The 18,565-nt window shown below is 43.8% G+C and overlaps 1 protein-coding gene across 6 annotated transcripts in view; it reads right to left on the bottom strand.

The window, feature by feature from the left end:
• Nucleotides 1-9,979: 9,979 nt before the first annotated feature.
• Nucleotides 9,980-18,565, bottom strand: part of SLC35F3 (solute carrier family 35 member F3) — a 265,347-nt gene continuing 256,761 nt past the window's right edge. For 2 of the 6 annotated variants that reach the window (XM_038395729.2, XM_038395730.2), the window contains 3 exons: nt 16,884-17,076; nt 15,050-15,139; nt 9,980-11,606 (listed from right to left, as the gene is read on the bottom strand). In XM_038395729.2, the coding sequence (XP_038251657.1) occupies nt 11,362-11,606; nt 15,050-15,139; nt 16,884-17,076 (528 nt within the window). In that variant the 3' untranslated portion in view covers nt 9,980-11,361. The remainder of the gene's footprint in view (nt 11,607-15,049; nt 15,140-16,883; nt 17,077-18,565) is intronic. The other 4 variants (XM_043511382.1, XM_043511381.1, XM_043511380.1 and 1 more) reach the window with 3 other exon arrangements.

Raw genomic sequence — 18,565 nt, 5'->3', positions numbered from 1 at the left:
AATTATAATTCACATTTTTTCTGATTTAAAATCTTCCTTCTAGCTGATTTGGCTCACAAATATTTTCAGCTTTATGAAATTGGCCATATTAAAGCATCAAGTGATGTTATTGGTCTGGACTTTAATCTGCTTGTACATTATAAAAGTGATCTAGTCATAATCACATATATCTAAGCAAGCAGCAAATTTTAGTTCTTTGTTTTTCAGACAAGGTCTAATATAGAATTCCCCTGCACTGGCTGCAACACTTTCTTAGGTAAGAAATTGTAATCTCTAATGTTTAGAAATTCCAAGGAGGTTTATCATTTCTAAATAGGAAGAAAATGGAAAGGGTAAAATCCTGCCCCCTCTTTGCCTCTGGAGTAAGAGGAGGCAGCAGAATTGTTCTGTTGGAGAAAGGAGAGGAGGATTAAAGGCATTGGCTCCCCACTCCATCACCATCAATTATCCTTCCTCTAGAATTAGAATGAACCTGGTATTGAAGGGGTAAAGAAGTTGCATGGGATTTTTTTTCTCCATGGTCTGAAGGAAAAAAAAAATAGAGGTGTTGTAAAACCAATAGTCCTTTTCCATCTCGGCTTAAAAGGGCAAATCATTGAAAGGTCTAGGTCCTGCTGAAATCTTGCCCCTTCCTTCTCCTGCTTGTAGCAGGAGCTCTTTTAGTCAACTCACTCTAGTTATTCTCTCCAGGAATGCTGTTCCAGAGCTTGGGGACTTGTGTGGCTGCACACTCTGCACAAGCCTTGGGCTGGCTCTGTCCTCTTACTTGCTATTGATTCAGCACTAGGCCTAAATGCCGGGACCCCGGTGAAGCCTAAGTGTCCATGTGAACTCTGTAGTTTTGGCAGAATTCATAAAATGCAGGCTGCAGCTTTGATTTCCCCAGCTGGCTGACCATTTGCAGGGTACTATGGGGAGACACAAAAGTGATCTTAGCTACAGTGTCTCCCAGTGATACATTTTACAATCTCTCTGGCAAGGATCGTTTTTGAAGCTGCCAGTCCTTTACTGGTTGCAAAAAAGTCATTTGATTTTTCCTAGTGGATTTTTGCCAAATACATGTTAAGTGCCTCTCTCTGATATCTATGCATCTCCCTTTCCTTTTGTGATTTTTTTGGATTTGGATGGAAATGTGGTAGGATGATCGCCTGGTTGCTATGGAAATCCACACTGGTTTTTGGAACAAATTTATGTAATGTTTTCCTTGGGCACTTATCAGCAATACCCTCTCATGGAAAATGCCTGTATTTCATTGGCTGTGTTTTGTGTGAACAGAAGGTAATGAGTGAAGCTGTTGAGTCATGAAGTGCAATAGTTGAATGCAAAGGTTCAGCTGGAGTTTAATAAAGGATTTCAGGACTAGATTCAGCTTCTGAGGAGAACTAGTAACCAACTGCTTTTCAGTTTTCGGTAAGCGTCCTGTCCTGTGTCATTTCAGGGCATCCAGGTGAGTTGCTAAGGATCAGCTTTCTTATTTATTTTGTGTAGCTTTGAAATTTATAATCTCCCTCCAGAGCATACTGACTTCCAGTTCCTCATCCAAACCTTCTGATAAGAAGCTGAAAATTACTGCTATAGAACCTTGTTTCTGGATCTACTTGCCCCAAATCCTTTCATCCCAAAAATGGATTTACCAGCTGTAAGTAGGACCAGTGAAGTATTCCTGATAAAAACTAGCATGATTAACTCATCAGAAACTGGATAGAGGGGACCACTTTTAGAGGGAATTCTTAAATGGCCTCGGTGCTAAACAGGGCATCTTCTGTTGAGGTCACTGGGGTTAAAGCTGTGAACAATTGTTGCATATGAGAAGAAAATCAGGCCCAAACCTATAGCAGTGTTATTTATTGACCAGGGAGAATGTTGTGAAGTTCTTTCTTACAGGATAGAATTCTGCCCAGGCACTGCTGAACCTGCTCCAGGCTGCATTTTGTATCTTTCAGCCAAAGGACGGGGCAAGGACAATACGTCTCTGTCCTATATACAGCTTGGTCTTGCTTGGAAATGTGACAATTTCTGTAATGCAATGGGGGATTCCATTAACATGATGAATGGCTACAGAGAAACTGCTTATGTTGAAAAATGGAGTATGTGGCACCTTTTTCCTCCTAGGATGTCTGACACAATCCTTGCTCCTCTGTGCATCCAAAAGCAAAACAAAACTGCAATTCTGATTAACAAGGAGGCAGCCTGTGTTGGTCTTATTCTGTTCCGAAGGAATCGGAAAGTATCACAGGCTCTATGTGAATGCTACTCACATCTACTTTGCTTATACTTGTGTATCATTTGAATGAAAAAGTTCTCTGCATCTCATTTTAATGATGTATAATCAGTATATAGCTTTAGCTTTAGTTTTAAAAATATTCTGAAATATTAGAAAAATTGAAGGCATAATTTAAAGCTGTTTTCAGATCGCCTAATTCTGAGTATGGGACATCTGACTCATTTTTTACCTAGTTAAGATTCTTTTGCACAGTTTCTCCAGTGTTCTGAATATCAACTTTTGCTTGTACTTCAGGCATGCATAATCATTTCATCTCCATTTTAATTTAAGAAATAATACAGCCCCAGGAAAATTAAATTAAAAACATGTTAAGAAAATCCTGTTTTATATTCCTGTTTGAGGTCCTGTAGACCCTCTTATCTATACATCTGTATCTTATCTATACATAACACCAATTGCTATAAAATATTTCGGTGCTAGATAGTTGATGGGTCCTAGAGCCATGTAGTTGTCCAGCAGTGCTACCCAATAGGGAAGCATCCGTAACTAGCTTCTTTATGATTGGAGGGGGAATGAAGGGAATCCCTACACACATAGTCTTTGTTTTCCCACTAGATGAGTGATGCCAGGATGCTCTGGGAAATCGAGACTGGTTTGTCTAGGGTATCTCTGGTCTGAGTGTAGACTGTCTATAATCATGCCTGAAGGCACCAAGGATGGAGACTTGTGAATGGTGTCACATAAGTTCATGATGCCTGATGGCCTGGAAGGATGATCAAGCTGTCGTCTGAGGGCTCAGTCAAAGTTGAGTGATGAGATCCCTCTCTCCTATGGTTTCTATGCTTTGGCCAAGTCCAGAATCGCTCTGATAAAAATCTTTATTCTGTGTGGGGATTAAAGTGGATTCTTATAAGTTTAACTGAAGTACTAAGAAGTGCAGGAGGCTGAGAAAGGAGAGAACTGATGATTTCCCCATGAGCAGTCAGTCATCAGGGTAAAGAAAAACTAGGCTGTCCAGGTGACACAGGTATGCTGTTACCATGGAGAGCGCCTTCATGAAAACTCTTGGTGCTGCCGAGAGACGAAGAGAGGAATTCTGTATTGATAATGTTCTAGGCCCACTGTAAAGAGCAAGAACCTCCTGTGCATTGGGTGAATGTCTGTATGAAAGCAGGCATCCTTCAAATCAAGACCTGCAATCCAGGCACCTTGGTTTAGGGAGGGGATTAAACAGGCCAGGGTGGTCATCCTGAATCTTGAATGATTTGAAGATATTTAGGTGTCTGAGATCCAAAATGGGTCTACAGCCTCCCTTCTTTTTAGGAATGAAGAAGTATCTGGAATAGAAACCCTTCTCCTTTTGTTGAGGATGCACGGGCTCTGTAGCTTCTAGTTGGACAAGGGAGTTTACTTCCTGTTTGAGGGTCCTCTTGTGAGGGAAAGGGATGGAAAGGAATTCTGTGGAGTAGCCAATGGAGATGATCTCTAAGAACCATCTGTATGACTTGATATGTTGCCACATTGGGGGGAAAAAAAACCTGGCAGGGTGGCCACTGAAGAGGGTGAGGGTATCTGGTAGTGTGGAGGCTGGCTGGTGGCTCTTGAAGGACCTATCAAAAAGACTTTTTGGTATGAGGCTGGGACTGCGAAGGAAATTATGGCAGGGTCTGTGTGAATTGGGGGTGTACCCTTTGTTGCCTCCTGGGGGACTTGTTACCATCAAAGAAGCAACAGAGCTGAGGAGCAGGATGTTGTCTATATGGAGGTCGTTTGGAGTACTTCCTCCAAGATGCTGGATGTAAATAACCAAGGAGCAGAGAGTTGCACAGGAGTCTTTGAAGGTGTGTAACAACTAGTCTGATTTTTTTTGCTAAGCAGATTGTTGCCCTTGAAGAGGAGGTCTTCCGTGTAGCGTGAACTTCCTTGGGAAAACCAGAGGAGTGAAACCATGAAACCCATCTCATGACAACCGCAGTCACTGTGGATTGGGAAGCTGTGTCCAGTACATCCAACAGTGGCAGGAGGGATGACCTAGCTATCAGCTTTCCCTCATGAAGAATAGCCTGCAACTGAGGCCTGAACTCCTGTGGAAGCTTGTTAGCAAACTCAAGTTGTTGTTGTTGTTAAAGTTGTATTCAGACATCAGTGCCTGCTAATATGCTCTATGAAATTGTAGGCTGGTGAAAGAGAAACTTTTTCTTCTGAGGTGATCCAATCTTCTAGCATCCTTGTTGGAAGGAATGGATCTAGATTGGTGCAGTGTACTGTGATCAGTGATTGCCTGGATAACTAAGGAATTCAGGATGTGGTGAGAAAACAAATACTTTTCCCCTTTAGCTGGAACAAAGTACTTTTTCTCCATCCTTTTTTGGAGTCAGGGCACAGGTGGCTGGAGTGTTCCAAATTGCTTTGACTGGTTCTAATATGGCTTCCTTGATTAGGGCACCTCCTTGCTAAGGCCTGTAATATGGACACCTTGTGGGTAGGGTCCTGACCATTCTCCAGGGCAATCAAGAGAGGCTCTACAATCCTCCTTATGAGGTCCAGAAACTGTTTGGGTAGTGACTTGGTGGCAGTGGTGAGACCGGTGCCGCTGCCTCATCCTCTGATGAGGCAGAGAGAGCCGCAGGAGTTGTTCAATCTGTTCCTCCTCCTCCTGGCACTCTTGAGGGAGTTGAGGCTCTTCCCTGTGAGGTGATCACTTGCAAACTCCTGCTCAGAGTCCTTGAAGTCAGGAGATCTTAAGGAATTAAGTGTGGGATTGGGGCAGGAGGCTCATCCATTCTGAGTCCCAGGGAGCAATCTCCTGTAGCTCACGAAAGCTTATGCTCAAATAAATTTTAGTGTCTAAGGTGCCACAAGTACTCCTTTTCTTTTTGCCAATACAGACTAACACAGCTGCTACTCTGAAATCTCCCTACCCTGGCACTTTGTGCTCTTCAAATCTAACTAATGTACCCCAAGTCCTCAGGTGGGTGCGATCAGGAGGCTCAAGTAAATTTTCAATTTCTTATCTTCATTCATTGAATATTTGGCTAACTCTGGGTCTTTTTGCAGCTGTTCCCCATAGCATCTCCCTGTTGACACAAACACAGCCAGTTCGACAGAATAGAAGAAACATTCAAAATAATGAGCATAGCTCCAAATCATGGGCTGATGAAAGTATCAAGTGTGGAGACCTAGGACTAAAAATACTGATAAAAGCAGGAGTCCGCCACAATGCAATGCTACAAAAAACAGACCAGAAAAAAGACTTGTGGGGGAGGAGGGCGACTGTCACTACTTCACTGAAATAACGTAGCACAATGTTTTGCAGCAGGGGAAATAAGTGACTAAGACACTGTGCTATTATGTACAGTCCGACTAAGACACTGATATTATGTACAGTCCATAGAGCTATTTCATGTACTCTTTTAATGAACCTGCTGATTCATTATGGGGTCTCCCTGACCTCCACACACACATTTCAGATGACCTAGAGGGCAAAGATTGGGCCACAGGTCATCCCAGGATGGAGGAGCCAAGTCTGCACCTGATGAAGGGGGGGGGCCACTAAGTGATCCATAGTAACCAGGAATAGCTAGTGGCAGTGTGAGCAGCGGCCTGCAAACAGCCAGGGAACTGGTGCAGGGGCAACACCTGGCAGCAAGGTATGAGAGCGGTCAGGCATGGTCCCTGAAGGGTGGAGGAAGCCATAGTGCAGGATGAGGGGAACTAGTCCAGCTCACACCTGAAAAAGGAGAGCAGCCGAAAGGGGAGGCAGATAGGGTTGGGCTGGGAGAGGCCCTTTGGGGCTGCTGGTGTTATGAGCAGAGCTAGTGCTGGGAGGAGGCTGCACAGCTATTCTGGATGTAGCATAGCCAGCCTTAGAAGCCATTGGGTGGGGTGGGGAGTGCAGACTGCAGCATCTGGGGACAAGAGTGACAGTCCCTCAGTGCAGCAGTGCTCCCCTTTTCCAACTTGCTCTCGGCCAGGTGCTTGTTTCTCCTGGTCCCAGTTCCCTCGGCCTAGGCTTGGAGGCTCTGCTGCCTGACGTCCCCTCTGTAGCCAGCTTTTCAATTGCTTTTCACATAACCTTTTTGTCATTTCTTATAGCTGGTCACTGAAGATCAGGAGCCTCACAGGGCTCAACTTGCTGGATCTGAAGAACTTTTAGTTAAAAATAAGAGAAACTTTCAGAGCTGATTCTAAAGTCAAAAGTGAGGCAATTAAAATCCTTAACTGCAGAGCGAGATTTTCATTCTGGTCTAGCCCCTGTATAGCCTTGTAAAAGGGTTAATGTGGTATAAAGGGTACTAAAAGCACCAGTTCCCACCATGAGAGGATTCTACCTGTTTCAGCTCTGTAGTAGATAGGATACAGAAAGCTGGTGTGTGTGTGTGTGTGTGTGTGTGTGTGAGAGAGAGAGAGAGATGACTAATAGCCAACATAACATTTCCTGCCAACACACACTCCCTGGGCTGCAAGTTCTGTGTGCACTTCTTTGAGACAGCACACACTGTCCTTCTCAGCATGGCGGCCTGATCATCTCATGAGCTCTTCCCAGTACAATATGCTCTACAACTGATCCCTTTGGGCCGGAGCTAATAATTCCCATTCCTTCTTGGCTTCTTCTCGGCCCACTCCTTAACCCCCAGCTCTACAGAAAGGCATAGATATCATTTAAAACACACACACCCTTTGTTGACACTTCATCAAGTTCCAGTCTTCATCAGGTTCTCATCTTCCGGTGGTGTATTTCATGAAGAAATTTAGGTTGGGTCTTATTGCTTCCTTCAACCAATTTGGCTAGCCCTAATTTGGAATTACCCAAAGGCAGTGAGCTGGTTTGCCCAGGCTCTACTTGGACCAGCTATGCTTTGCACTGTATAAATCATGTGTCTTGCCTTCTTTTAGTCAGTCTTGGGAAGGATTTTCTAAACCTAGAGTATTTATTATTAAAATTTCACCATACCACAGTCTTACTGATACTGTAGTACCAGGTGCAAACTTCTTCTCTTTACCTAGTTTTAAGCACTATACTGGCATTTAAGGCCTTAACATACATTGGTTGTTAGTAAAATGTATTAAGAAGCTGACATTAAAACGGTTCCGATCCTGTGGGATGCCTGGTGGAACATATTGGACTCAAACACAGCAATTAAAGAGGAGATCCCATTTCTTGGGCTTATGTAACCAAGAATGGATTTTTTTTGGTACCTGGTATTTGGCATTGTTCCCGACATTCTCTGGGGCAGCTATGTGAAAACAGCAAAACCTGCTACACCACGAGATGCAAGAATTTTTAATTTGAAAAAGGAAAGAGTAGGTTTGTAAATGCTCCACCAATAAAACAGCAATGATTGTAGGGTCTGTATTTTGGGCGACCTGGGTGTTCCCCATCTTGCCAAAAACAGGGTGGAAAAGATCAGGTGTGTTAATGTTTTACTGTGGTAACACCATGGCTGTGGGTATAATAGGCCAAGAGCGGCCCTGCCTCCCCTGGTACTGTTGCTGCCACCGGACCCCACGGCTGCAGGGTTTTTTGTGGGGGGGGGGGGAAAGAGTGTTTTGCTTTATTATGTCCCATGCAGGTTCCGGGGCAGCTGAGGAGGCAGTATGTGCTTTCAGCTTCTTGGGTTCATCAGTAATCTCTGTAGACTCCAGGGAGATTACTGGTGGACCCAAGAAGGTGAGTAGCAAACTCCCCCTCCTCAGTGGCCCCGGAACCTGTATGGGGCCTATCAAAAGCTTCTATGGGTGAGTGTGAGAGGCAACTGCATGTGAGGAGGGACGGGGGCTTTTCCCTGTGCTCTTGCTGCAGCCAAAGCCTCCAGGAAGGAGAAGAGAGGAGGGGGTGTTGCTGCCTGGTGGGGCCCAAGCTGGCTATAGCTGGTCTCGAAGAGTTGCATGCAGTGCAAACCTGGCCTTGCTGCTTGTTAGTACAGTGGTGAGCATCTCCGCCTGTCACGTGGGAGACCAGGGTTCGATTACCTGAGTGGGAGGGCAATGCTTTTTGAATGGGAAGAAAGAAATGCCTGGCCTGGCTAGCACATTCCTCACCACTTTCTTCTATGGCAACTTCCATTCACCCCCTGCACCTCCAGAGAGACAATTAGCCTGCAAGGCCACCCCTGCCTGCTTGCCCTGGTCAAAGCCTCTACAGCGCCTTCTGCCACTGTGACTGGGCTCAGCTTCCAGACCTGCACGCTGGGGCATGTTTTGGAGTCACAATGGGAAATACTCTGGCCCAGGGCATGAGGACAATCAGTCAAGGGGTGAGGAAGAGAGAAAAGCGGACAGGCAGCAGGCTGGTCTCCTGTCTTTTTTTCCTTTTGTTACCATTTTAACTGTGACAATAATGGGGAGACTTGATTAATACCTGTGGCCATTGGTGAGGTAGGTGGCTTCCCCAAGAGCACAGAACTGAGCATTTCCTGCTCAGCAGCCGTGGCACCTGGTAGCTGGCCATGGTCTTATAGCGGTTAGTTCTCTGCGCCATGGCTGCAGCAACCTCAGCTTGAATCCAAATCACGGCATCATACCTAGGGGCTTAGCCTGAGGGCGTCCATTTGCAAAAAGAGCCAGCAGCTGGTCCGTAGTTTCGACTTGGTGAAGGAAAATCAATCAGGTAAATCCATCAGAAAAAAAGAGTAAGAGGAATTCTTCCTGGGCACCAATGTCCAGAAGCAGCATATTCCATCCTGGAAATGTCTGTGTTTTGAATGTCTGGCCACTGCACGGTGAAAGGAAGGGTCTACAGGCCTGAGAAGCTGCGGCCCTCAAGAGTTGCTTCTAAAGCCAAAGGGGCCTTGGGTGAGTTTGTGATGACATGACTTTGCGGAGCATCAGAAGGGGGAAGATAGACAGAAACGGTTGTCAGAGGAAGAAGGTGCTGAGCTGCTCATCCGTGAGGGAAAGGTCCCAGGCAGGTGTTGTGGGAAGAGCTGTGTAGCTGCTGAGGGGCTTCCCTGCTGTGGCTTGGGGTCTGGGGAGGGGAGGCATGGCACGGCTTAGACTGGCCCGGGACTCCTCCAGGCTGGGGAGGGGGACTCATGGCCCAGGCTGCAGGGGTGAGGAAGAGACAGCGCCAGCATCCCCTAAGGGGGGGGGCTCCATCTACCACCCAGGGGCACCACCTACTTGCCCAGTCAGGCTTCCTCCCCCACAGATTATTCTTAGCACATAACAATCTCTGTAGCAGTGGGTATTTAAAGATCTCGAGAGAGATGGGGATGTAGATGATAATGTGGACTAAGCTCTGAATCAGAAATATTCATCGCAAAGGGCCTATAGAACATGATCCCTGGTGGTTTCAAGGATGTCAGGATTTGGATGGACAACTTTTACCCTATGTGTTTCCTGCTGGGCTTCTGTTTTTCTGACTGGTGACTAAATACAGTATCCTGTCCAAAGTGGGCCCATAGTTATGGGTCCTGCTCTTGCAAAGGGATCAGTCAGTAATGGCCCCTTACACCCACAGGGAGTCTTGTTGACTCCATGGGACTCCAGGTGCCACTATGAGACCACACTTACGAATCTCTTTGGAGGTGCAGGCATGTAGTTTTGTATCCCAAGTCAGTTGGGCTCTCCAGGGGGGAGTAAGACTCTGTGGTTGCAGAGCCCTTTGCAGGAGGGGGGCCATATTTTTGTATTTCATCTCCCTCCTCCTTCATCAGTTTTGATAAAATATTTCAAACAGAACAAATTAAATTATTAAAGTTGGGGGGGGGGGGGCGGCGCGGCAGGAAGAAAAAACATAGAAGTCATTGATTTAGGATTTTTTTTAAACCTTTTATTAGTTCTGCCAAACAGATAATGGACTCTGAAATTCATTTGCTGAAAAAGTTTCAAAGTGAACGCCAAAGTATGCCTCCGTGACAGCAGGTACCATCAGTTTATGGCAATAGTTGAAAATAACATTTTAATTTTGTATGCAACGATGTAAACTTCAAAAATAGTAAAGTATAACTTTGTTTCCTTTTTACATAGCATGTGATCTATCACAGATAGAAATTTAATGGCGAACCTAAATCGCATAAGTAAACATCTGGTGCTTACAAGTTTCATAAAAAGGTGTTACATTACATTTGATGTAAATATCTTACATTTCTTTTTAAAACTCCCAACTGTAGAGTAAAAGCAACTGGGAATTCACCTCGTTGGGCTCATACTATACAGCACGAACCGTGTTTTTCTAGACCTGGCTGTCAGCTTCCTTGTTAATTTTATTTTAAGTAAAGTTTTCCTCTTATTCACACCAGTGTAAATCAAGAGTAACTCCACATGGGGGTAAAATCTGTGCAAGTGAGAAGAGAATCAGGTACACAGGGCATGAACTTGCAGTGTCGCAGCCTCCTAAATTCCCAATAAAGTCTGTGACTCATAGTGGGCACTTGTTGACTTCAACGGGAGTTTTAGGAGCACTGTGGGCCCCTTATATTGTAAAATGACAGAAGCTACTTGCAGTGACCTGGTTCTACACGGCTAAAGACTAGGATTCTGTAAAAGGCACTGTATGTCTCTTGCATGATCTTAAACGTGGAGTGCAGTCATGTGCAGTATAAGGAGGCTGGGCTCTTGCCTGCTTCTCCTGTATTACTTCAGTGCAAGCCTTTTAGCACTTGAACCTCACTCTTGTCCTGGCACAAAGTGCACTCATCTTCACGGAGCAGTTTCCTAATCTCCCTCTCGCTCCTGTCCCACCTTCCCAAAAATATTTGCTTTTGTTTTTTTGAAAACTTTTAGAGTTGCGAGTAGAGCTCTGGTAGAAAATAAACATATGACGTAGCATAGCATCTGCTCATTTTAAATCACACTGTGTGATGCGTCATTCAGTTTCTAATGTTCAAAATATCTGCTCTGCTTCTCATGAAAACTGATCTTTAAAATGATATAATTTGACTATACATTACATTCACTGAAAAAAGAGGAGAGAGGTTCTTGTTTTGATTTTTTTTTAAAGTGGTACTTCTAAGTGAAAGGTCTGATGTGAAAAAAGTGCAAGCAAATTGGACATGCCAAAACTTGATGCCTTAGACTGTATCATATCAAAACTGTACAGGTATATACACTATACTGGACATATGTGCTTCGCAAGAAAAGACCCTTGAATCATAACATACAATGTTAATCACAGAGTTTCAATAAAAATAACATTAATGAGTGAAGGATGACATGGAAGGGCGAGTTCTCCTGCTTTTGCTCTGCAGTCCAGAAACAATGTCTCCGTTCCCCTCGGGGATCTCTTCCTTCTTCCGCACTTTGAGGCGGGTGAGGAGCTTCATTAACCAGACATCCCATTCCTCAGGTAGAAGCAATAAGAGGAAGCCCAGGCCAATGATGACAATGGCAATTACACGGACACTGTTGAAGACAATTTCACTCGTGTAGTGATCAACAACTGTATGAAACATTGAACTGATATTATTAAAAGGCACACGGCATTGGGGCAGCATCTCTCTCTCTCACACACACACACTCTGCAGTACGTTGTTTGCAGAGAAGCAGCACAGGGCAGGCTTTTAATATAGGTGGGGTCTCGCTCGCTTTGAACTAGTGGACTTCTGGACATGAAACATTGGAGAACAAGCATGTTAGAGACAGACTTGTTGGGCTAGAGCTCTCCCTGTTAGTTTAACCTGGACATTCAGTGAGTCCAGATTACCAAGGGCAGAGAGCAGCCAGAATTTGCTGTAAATATGGACAGGGATGCTATCTGACACTGCACCTCTCACCCTGCACACTAGCCAGTACTGACAGGCAGCTACTTAAAAGTATAGCAAGTCCTGCTGCCTAGCCTGGCTTTACAATGACTGCTGACAGCACAGCTCAGGTGTGCCTCTTTTTCACCTCCCTAACCTGGCTCTTCTAAGTAAGAGTAAAAATAAGCAAATAAATACACTATGTTCTTAACTCAGGTTAAGACAGCAGTGAAGACATGGCAACTCAGCTTTGAACTTGAGTTAGCAGCTTGAGTTCAACCTATAGGGGAACCTGGGGAGGAACACACGCTGCTATCCTGCGTGAAAAGCTGACCTACTTTCACTGTCATTTTAACCTGAGTTAAGAACACACCTTTTCCAGTGCAGATGTATCCTAAGAAGCTCAAAATGTGCTGAGCTCTGGAGGGTCTTTTATCTGAATTATTCATTATTATTATTATTATTATTATAGCAAGGAGGTTAGGCTTTTCCTTTCATTGTTTAAGTGTAAATAGCCTCACACTTGGATTAAATGGCAAAGGACATTGCACAAACAGTATGTTCATTAGTTCCAAGTAAAGCTATCCAAATAGTGGTTTTTTACTTCTGGGTTGTGATTCTCAAGATGGTCACTAGCAGGTGTCTGGAGTTCAGGGGAGGGGAGGTCTGAGCCTGAGCCTAGTCCCTGTATTCCCTCCACGGAGGCAGATTTGTTAGGCCACTTGCGACCATCCTCCTCAGAGCCTGGCTATGATCTACAATCCTTTGTCCCGATTCCTGCAGTGCCTTTTGGGAAGCACCACAGGAGGAAGCACAAAAGATGCTAGAGATGAGCTGCACTGGACCAGCTGCTAGTGTGTGAATGTGCAGCCCCTGGTATGACAAGATTTAGCACCCCCTGGCACATAAAGATCTGCTCTGAACATGTAACAATATTTCACATGTACATTGCAGCAGACAATCTCAAAGTGGCATACGAAGACAGGTAAGCAATTGCTCCATTAGAGAAATGAGAAAGCTGTGGACCCCAGAGATCCAGTGACTTGCCCTAGGATATACAGTAAGTCAGTGGCTGAAGTGGGAGTGGAACCCAAGGCTCTTAACTCGCGAGGCCCTCTGCTAACGGCTATATCACATTGAAAAGAAGTTTGTGGCACAACACATTGTAGTAAAGAGCGCTTGTAATTACAGTACTATGGAGTACATTGTTTTTTCACTGGAGAGAACCACATCTTACCTTCCGAAGGCTCCACTGGAAAGTTTTTGGTCTCAAATTTTATTTCCCTTAAAAGTTACTTTTACTTGTGAGTTTTAAATGCCAAATCCTGCCATAGATATTGCATTCCCAATTTCGCTTCAGAGTGCCTGCTGCAGAGTGGTGGTCGATATGCATTTCCCCCTTCCTGAGTATCTGCAGAAAGTGCTCTTGCAGAGGACCCGGGGCAGCTCTGCTGTGCAGAGAACTGCAGGGCAGTAATGAGCAGTCACTGCATTAGCAGCTCACATCTTCTCCCCTGCACAGCTGTGCATTGGGGAGAGGAGCTTTGGGCCTTAGCTGCCTCAAGCTATACAGAAGCCTGTGGTTAAAATAGATAATAGGAGAGGGGAGCTAACAATGTTTGGTGACTATAAGGCCTCATGAGTGCCAATGTCAAGCAAAGACATGATTCCGCATCACCTTGTGTGCTGAGACATGGGGAAGAGAATAAATGTATCTGAAAGGAGCCTATGTCCCCCAAAGGCACAGGGCCAGTTAAACAAGTGTATGTGCGAGACAGAGAGTGGGTGCATGCTCAGAGTGCGGAGCTGGAGGACAACTCTGGTGCTCCCAACCACCCTTCCCACTATGAAGAACCAAGAGGGGAGAGGCAACGGACAGGCACATTCTGTTTCTCTTAGATTCTGAATCAGAGAAGCTGCTAGAATGGTTTCCCTTTCCTTTGGACAGGCATGGGAGCTTGAAGTGTTTAGTTTTTCTTGTTTCCTTTTGTAACCTTGGCAGTGGAGGGGAAACCTGCTGGCAGATTACATTCTCCTGCAGAAGAAAAGAGGCAGAGGCCGACATAGGATTCCCAGTTTGGACAATTCTTCTCCCATTACGTGCTTGTGCCACTCTGCCTAATGGAAGGGAGGTTTAAAACCCCATAAATAGAGTGGATGAAATGCTCCTCTTTAAACTCCCCCCACACCCAAAGCAAACATTTGCACAGAACTTCTTGTTCATTCAAAAATTTCAATATTTTTTTAAGCCGCCAAAAATATTTTTGAGTTTTGATAAACTTTTTTGTTATTTTGTTGAAAACTCAGAAAATTTTTCATTTCTTTAGCCATTTTTCACAGAAAATACCATTTTCTGACCAGCTCTCCCCTTAAACTCCCAGGCCAGGCACCAGTTTCTGTGCTTGCTCTTGCTAATCCCTTATCTCTCAGGAAAGTCTTGTCTGAGAGGAGCTATAGGTTGAAGACTCATAAAATTGTCATAAAAATTTACCAGCCCATGCCAAAATCTTGCCTAATCTTTATCATAATGGTTGAGGATGTTAAACACCAATGATATTTTACTTGCCCAAGACTGAACTATTACTGTTCATAGGTGCTGGAGCTAGGAGTATGGGGGATACTGCGGCACCCCCTGACTTGATGTGTTTGTCCAGGATTTACAGTTTGGTTCAATGGCTCTCAGCACGCCCACTATAAAAATTGTTCCAGCACCCCTGTTACTATTATACACCTCCCAATATGATTTCTCAGAATTTCATTTTGAAATGTAATATGATTGGTCTAAGTATGTTTAGCATTAGACACATTCCTTTGAACTGGTGAAGAACTCAATTAGTTGTACATTTCTTCAGCTATTAGTTTTCATCCAATCACAAGGATGACTGACTTCAAATCAAGTTTATTTTTCAGTATCCTATCTTCTTTGGAAGGTCTGTAGTTTAAAGACCAATATTATAATATGTAATGTAGGAAAATATATATTGTTTTAGCCAGTTTGTTCTCTGCTCTATCTGTGTGTGGATAGAAAAACATCATTATATTCACCTGTGATAAGCTCTTAGTTTTTAGTTCTGTTGAATGTTTAAACATTAATAGGCTTTGTACATATAGTAAAATAAAAAGGGAAGTTAAAAATTCTTACTTGCATTGACAGGTACGCTGAGTACAATTCCAAGAGATATCAAGGTAGGATATGTAATAGCAATTCCAAAATTTAATAGAATATTGAATGCTAAAGTAAGAAAGAAAAACAACTTTCATTTTTAGCTACACCATTCTTGTGAAACCAAGCTTAGCTTATTTTACAGTACAAAGAGAGTATTTAATGGTACATTTTCCCAGACTTCAGATAACTTCCAGAAATACTAATGGGAGTTACCTGTATACAAAGGTCCCTACCCTGCAATCTGATCTGCCTGGGCAGACCCTTGAGCCTGTGGCCCTTGGGGCCCACTGACTTCAACAGGACTCTGCTGACAGGGATACGATTGCAGGATTGGGGCCATACAGATCAGAATGCGTCCCATATCACACAGTAGTGTTCAATAACACAACTACATCCCCATGAGAGTCCCCATTCCCTACGATTATCCATTCTGTCCTCCCATTTTAAAATTTAATGTTGTCATCTGGGAAATCCTGGGTAAAAAAAGCATTTGTTTCGAGGCATTTTTGCATACCAACTGCGTGTGGATGATGGCTGCACATATTGTAAATCTAACCATGGCGATATTCAACCTGTTTGATAAACAGCATTTCATTTTAATAGAGAACATAGTGACTAAAATAGAGTTTTTATGACAAATAAATAGCTGTTGTGGAACCAACTTCATTCCTGGTCTCACTCTGCTGAAGTCACTAAGGATATGCCTTAGTGGAGGGTGGAGTCTGACCCACAATGTATGTTTGGATAGTCTAGAAATGACTATTTGCACGCATATGGCACTTTTCAACTCAAAGGACACCGTAGTCCAAATTCTGCACTCTTTGCTCATATAAAACTATTGCCTTGGCTTAATAACTAAAATGCAGCCACTGCTGTAGTGGAACATGGCAACTGTTTGAAAGCACAAAGAACTACATTATAATCTAGGACAAGAAGGGAAAAATACTATCTCCAATTGACACATTTAGCTGGCAGAATGTAATTATCCAAATTAGAATCTGGCCATGGCACCAGGGTTAATACCTCTAATTTAGCAAAGAGCGGCACGACATCTTTAATGCTCACATGTAGTCAAGGCTTTTGTTTTACAGCTCATCCACAAACCACAATCCCTTCAGTAGCACAGTACAGCCCTGACGTTAACTAAAGCAAAGAGTGCCACCTACTGAACTACCAACAGTACTGCAGTACACTGGATTGTCTTTGGAGGTTCCTATGCATTTAGACAGGTTTCAGAGTAGCAGCCGTGTTAGTCTGTATTCGCAAAAAGAAAAGGAGTACTTGTGGCACCTTAGAGACTGAATGCATCCGATGAAGTGAGCTGTATCTCACGAAAGCTTATGCTCAAATAAATTTGTTAGTCTCTAAGGTGCCACAAGTACTCCTTTTCTCTATGCATTTAGGGAGTAAATCCAACTACCATTGAAGTCAATGGGAAGAGCCCCACTGACACCAGTGCTAGTTGGTGAGGCCATGGCTGAGCTCTGGTTAGCTTGGGAAAGTTGACAAGCCCGCATCTTCAGACATGTGGGATTCCATTAGAACCAGGGGCATTTTGCACTTGTGAGAAGGAGAGTTTATGAGTATGCATTAGCACAAACTTTATGGGCCCAGTCCTGCAAACCCTTTCTACCGAGTGCTGTAAGAGTCCTGTAGCCGTCAGTGGGACCCTGCATGGCAGTAAGCATTATTCCCAACAGTAATCACAGGATCCAGACCTACATTTGTAGCTGTGCAATGGGCCCTCCAGATGATTTCTCAAGCTACCGCTCCCATCAGGAAGTGTTATGAATTTACAGCATTTACTTACTCAATAAGAGAATTGAAAATCCACAAAGGTTTCCCCAAGGGATAACATCAAGAGCGCTCCAGTATTCCACTTTGGTAAAGTACAGAATGACAGGAATACAGGTGATGAAAAGGACATTGAAAACACTTAACACAGACAAGAATAAGGCAGCTTCTCCAAATTTAGCACTGCCCAGGAGAAGTTTGAACAAAACCTGCAAGAGAAAAAATAAGTGGGTTTACTTTAACTCATGCCTGATCAGCTGACCCTTTTCCACTTTAGCACTATATTAATGCAAGGATTGTGTCTGCTGCTGCTACCACTAATGCAACGTAAACTGTGTATGTGGAGGAGGCTCAGCATTTTTTATCCTGCAAAACAGGAAGGAATTACACAAGAAGTTTCTGGAGTGGCATGTGGCTTCCCCAAAATATTCCCTTAAACCTGTTTTTCTTTGTAATGTTCTCTTTAGAAAAAGTAAAAATAAAACTAAAAATGAAAGAATTGGGGAGCAAATAAATGTGCATGACCTCCTTTGTCTGGCTGGCATGTTGCTTAGCTAGGCCCTGATCCTGGTTGTAATATTAACCATAACTCTCAGTCTCCTGCTTTTGATTTTTTTTCACTCATTAGACCATTCTTATAAGGATTTTAAAGTTTGGTTCCTGATGTACATACAGCCTTAATTCAATTGTAATGTTTTCTGCCTGGGAAAATGTGTGTGTGTGTAAAGCATCTCTCACATCTATGGGAGCTCCGTAAATATACTAAATGAAATAAAGAGAGCAGTAATCTTGTGCTGGAGAAAAAAGCTGCAGCGTTTTATACCTGAGATATTACATAAAGACGTGCTACTTTTTATACTCTCCCAACATGCTCACAAGCCTCCCTCTGTCGCCTCACGAATGTGCCTCAGCCCTGACCTACAGTCATTGCCCTGAGGGATGTGATGACAATTCAGCTGCCATGACCCTTCAATCCCAATCATCTTTGCTTCCAATCACCCGCCAACCAGAAAGCCAATTACACTGCATTATGGCAGTGTGTTATATGATGTAAATTTTCTTCTCTCTGCTAGGAACTCAAACCACTCTCATGGGCCACTGGACAGTTGGCAACAGTCTTCACTCGCCTAGCATGTATGTGAACTCTCTCTAAATCCTATTGCCCATGAAAGGCCATACACCCTAATGACCAGATCTCAGTCCCCATGCCCCTTAGAATGCTATGTTAAAAGTACTAAAGAGGGTGGGGAGAGTTAAACATTTGATTCTTCGCTTCTGGTGGTGGTGATTTGTTAAAGGGATTTAGGTCTATGGGGAAGAAAAGGAGAAAAATATTGATTTTTAAAGCAATCTACCTATGTAACTACAGAGGGGCCCAATTTTGCTCTCAGTTTACTTACGTAAATCTGAAGTAGCACCATTGACTTCAGTGTTTTGTAGAAAAGAAAGCCACCTGCTACATTTAAGATACAGAAAGTGATGGCTGGCTCATGATGTCAGTATTTTATCACACTTCCCTTAACAGTGAGTATGGACCCATCCCCATCATCCCTAAAGAAATGAAAAGGCGAATTCTGATCATTAGCAGGGACCACCATTCACTTTTTCAGCCGAGGGGGCACTGAGATTTGGTAACCTTATCTCAGACAGGAGGATGCTGCAGGAACAGAAAAGGCCCAGTGAACGACAGTGGAAATG

The sequence above is a fragment of the Dermochelys coriacea genome, chromosome 3, assembly GCF_009764565.3.
Source record: "Dermochelys coriacea isolate rDerCor1 chromosome 3, rDerCor1.pri.v4, whole genome shotgun sequence".
NCBI classification, from domain to species: domain Eukaryota; kingdom Metazoa; phylum Chordata; order Testudines; family Dermochelyidae; genus Dermochelys; species Dermochelys coriacea.
The sequence above is the reverse complement of the archived record's forward strand: the minus strand, read 5'-3'. Positions and strand labels throughout refer to the sequence as shown.